At 45.9% G+C, this 1,221-nt stretch overlaps 1 protein-coding gene across 1 annotated transcript in view; it reads right to left on the minus strand.

Annotated features, from left to right (window-relative positions):
- The window catches only part of pax7a (paired box 7a), a gene marked incomplete in the record, with an annotated part of 45,324 nt that overhangs the window by 4,238 nt on the left and 39,865 nt on the right, over window positions 1-1,221 (minus strand). The window contains 1 exon segment of the mRNA XM_014002847.1: window positions 141-390. Within this exon segment, the coding sequence (XP_013858301.1) occupies window positions 141-390 (250 nt within the window).

Consider the following 1,221-nt stretch of genomic DNA (forward strand, 5'->3'; position numbering starts at 1 on the left):
AATATGTATTTTTAAAAATTTACAAATTTTTACAGTCTTTATTTCACAGTTCAAATATATGTTTATCAAATAAAGTCTAATGTTACAACTAATCGTGGATCCCTTTAAATTAAAGATATAAAGCAAAAAAAGTGACTTACTCTGGCCGTACTGGCTGTACTGGTAGCCCGCGGTGACAGGGTCCACGCTGTAGCTGGTGGCGCTGTAGGTGGGGGGGCAGTATGACTGAGAGGAAGCCAGGCTGTCCACGCTCTTGATGGTGTCAGAGCGCTGGCTGCAGCTCGCTGAGATGGGGTTGGAGCTCTCCAGGCTGCCATGCAGGGGGGAAATGGAGAAGTCGTGCTGAGGCTGAGAGGGTACGGCGCTGGGGTTACTCAGGATACTCATCACCTGCAGCGAATAGGAGTGGAGAGGGAGAGAGAGGGAAAAAAAGATGTTTGAAACTTGGAAAATTGAGGATCAAAGCAGTGACAGGGTTGAGGAATAGTACTTTTCCCCTCCCCTGCAAGTATAGTTGCCATCCTTGCTCTTCACGGTGAAGACGGCAAWAGAAATACACAATTTCAACTTTGAAATGGGAAAAAGGAGAAACTTCTCCCCTTTTTTTCATTTAGTCAAGCGGAGGGATGAGTATGAAGAGGTTAAGAAAACTGTAAAATGGAACAAGAGACACTGTTTCCATTAGCTGGCAGTGTCAGAAAACGTTCTACTGTGGGACAGAAGGGTCCCAGTATGATAATAGACCCACCATACTTGCCAGACAGCTTGCATCCCAGAGCCTGAGGCCTGAGCCCAAGCCTACGGCACAACAAGCACCAAGGGAGTCCCTAATCCCTCGCCCCTAGCCTACCCATCTCATGAATAGTAATGGAGTTGGAACTGGTAAACGATCCCCTCAGATCCCCACACAAAGTCGGCTCCACAAACCAAAGCGAGGGGGCCCACTGATACTGCAAATCTGAGTTTGAYTAAACATTACAAAATCCATATAATTCAAAGTGCATAAAAGCTTCAAATTCAATATCCTAGATTAATGTAATGGGAGGTTTCTCAGAAGACGGCTTCAAATTGTGTTGGAACAGAGGAAAAATGCTGCTGGTGTTTCTCCAAGCTGAAGGACAGCACGCTGTGAAAACTGCTGGCAAATTTGTGTGTGTGTGTGTGTGTGTGTGTGTGTGTGTGTGTGTGTGTGTGTGTGTGTGTGTGTGTGTGTGTGTGTGT

This window comes from Austrofundulus limnaeus, unplaced genomic scaffold (genome assembly GCF_001266775.1).
Source record: "Austrofundulus limnaeus strain Quisiro unplaced genomic scaffold, Austrofundulus_limnaeus-1.0 Scaffold15, whole genome shotgun sequence".
Classification (NCBI taxonomy): domain Eukaryota; kingdom Metazoa; phylum Chordata; class Actinopteri; order Cyprinodontiformes; family Rivulidae; genus Austrofundulus; species Austrofundulus limnaeus.